Source organism: Atta cephalotes (assembly GCF_000143395.1).
Source record: "Atta cephalotes unplaced genomic scaffold scaffold00024, whole genome shotgun sequence".
Taxonomy (NCBI): domain Eukaryota; kingdom Metazoa; phylum Arthropoda; class Insecta; order Hymenoptera; family Formicidae; genus Atta; species Atta cephalotes.
In genome coordinates, this window is record NW_012130088.1 from 3,026,349 (window position 1) to 3,028,568 (window position 2,220).

The window sequence follows — 2,220 nt, forward strand, 5'->3', positions numbered from 1 at the left end:
ATATATATATATATATATATAAAATTGAATCTTTTATGATTATAAAAAGCATTTATTGTAGCACAGAAATATCGTTATCTAACTTTAGAAAATGAATCAAAAAATTTTCAACAGACAGATCTTCCGAATATAGACGAATGTTCTTAAACTTATTTATATTTCATAAATTACTTATGTATAAATCAACATTACGTATTATATTGATGATTAACATTATTAGTTTCATTGTATAAGTCTATACATATTAATAATTTAGAATTAATATTGATTCACACAAGAAACGTAGACAATTCTCGAGTTCTGCACAATCTACGCATATGATGATAGAGTACGTGATAGAATGTAAGCATAAGGAGCAACGCTAGAAGGCACAGTAATAAGTTTCTAGCTTTAGCACGACTCGTTCTCCATTCAAGAAGTTTGTGTAGATGGGAGAAACGATTTCGATATTGCGACGGTAATTCAAAAGTACTTCGTAGCGGATACAGCGAACGATAAAAATCGTTTAACAAAGCGCGAACAATTTCATTCTCAGAACGTCTAATAGGGTCCATATCATCGTTCAAACAGATAAACTTCCTGAAAAAATTAATATATATTATGTAAATCGTTCCTATATCTATATATGTTCCTATTTAAGAGTATTTAAGAGAAATAGAAAAAAAGAAAGATATAATATATAGCAGGACTGTCCAAAACTCGGTTCGTGAGTCAGAACGTTTCCATCTCTCCACTGTGTCGTCTCGGTGGAAAATAAAGTAAAAATGGAAACAATGAAAAGTACAGATAATAGAAAACAGGGAATAATGATCAGAGCTTCGAGATATAAATTCGATATACAGGATGTATCAAAAGTCTGGTCAAAACTCAAATATCTCATAAATGATGCATTTTAGAAAAAAATGTTTCTTACAAAAGTTGTAAGACTTAAAAAGACGCATTCAATGATAATAAGTTCATTTTCATTAAGTATTTTACGAGTTATCAAAACGGTTCTTGAAAGTATCGTCGGTATTAGCATTATCCAAGATGTCTAATGGCTAAATTCTCTTGAATGTTGTTCAGGATCATGTCCTGAATAAGATTTGTTAAGATCAAGGTTGGAGGTTATTTCTCTTATTTTCATTTTTATATAAAAATGAATTTTCAATGTAACATTCAAGACATTTTAGCCGTCGGTGAACACCTTGCGTAATGCTAATGTTGGCAATATTTATAACTCACAAAGTACTTAAAATGAATTATAGTGTTTTTTTGGAAAGCTCTCAAGATAAGCTATAAGAAATGTAATGAAAAAGGGGGATGATTCCATTTAAAAAATTCATGTTGACTTTGACCTGATCTTGACAACGCCATCCTAGATTAAATAATTACTATTATTGAATGCATTTTTTTAAATCTTAGAATTTTTGTAAGAAATATTTTTTTCTAAAATGCATCGTTTATGAGATATTTGGGTGTATCCAGACTTTTGGTTCACCCTGTATGAATTATACTAAAAAAAATCACTACAAACGTTCATGAAAAATCTTAGTTGCCTATTCCACACAATTTTTTGATGCATTGGATTTCCATTGCCTATAATAATGTTAACAATAATAATGAGAAAACATCAAAAATAATTAGAGATAATTTTCGCATTGTTTGTTTTAGAAAAAAATTAAATTTGGAGAAATGTAAACAAAATTATTCATACATAATTATGTATAATTTTATATAATTATATATGGACAATTGTTTTACATTTCCCCAAATTTAATTTTTTTTGTCTCAGAAGAGGAAGAGAATTCTGATACATTAAACTACTGTTGATACTTCTGCGAGTTAATCGTCGATTAATTTAATCAGAAGTCTGTGAAAGAGGCCTATCTGTAATCAGTAACTGTTTTTTTATTTTGCCTCTGTTCGTGACACTCATAATGATGCTATAATCCAATGCCAATCTTTTTCAAATTTCCTTGTTTTTTATTATAGAAAATATGAATATTCTCATATAGTATAAAAGTGCACTAATATTGCTGCAACATACTGTAACTGCATACTGACGTTTGTAGACAGATCTGAATTTGGACGAAGCGCTGCTAATCTAGCTTTTGTTAATTACGCTTTCTCACTCTGAGACAAAGAGATAGAAGCGTTTTGATTCATAACACGAGTCATTTTGTACAGACCTGATATATATATATATATATATATATATATATATATATATATATATAT

General features: G+C 28.7%; 1 protein-coding gene across 1 annotated transcript in view; it reads right to left on the minus strand.

The window, feature by feature from the left end:
* Nucleotides 1–37: 37 nt before the first annotated feature.
* The window catches only part of LOC105620156 (N-acetylglucosamine-1-phosphotransferase subunits alpha/beta), a 7,290-nt gene continuing 5,107 nt past the window's right edge, over nucleotides 38–2,220 (minus strand). Inside the window, exon 5 of the mRNA XM_012201662.1 lies at nucleotides 38–579. Coding sequence (XP_012057052.1) covers nucleotides 270–579 — 310 coding nt within the window. The 3' untranslated portion in view covers nucleotides 38–269. The remainder of the gene's footprint in view (nucleotides 580–2,220) is intronic.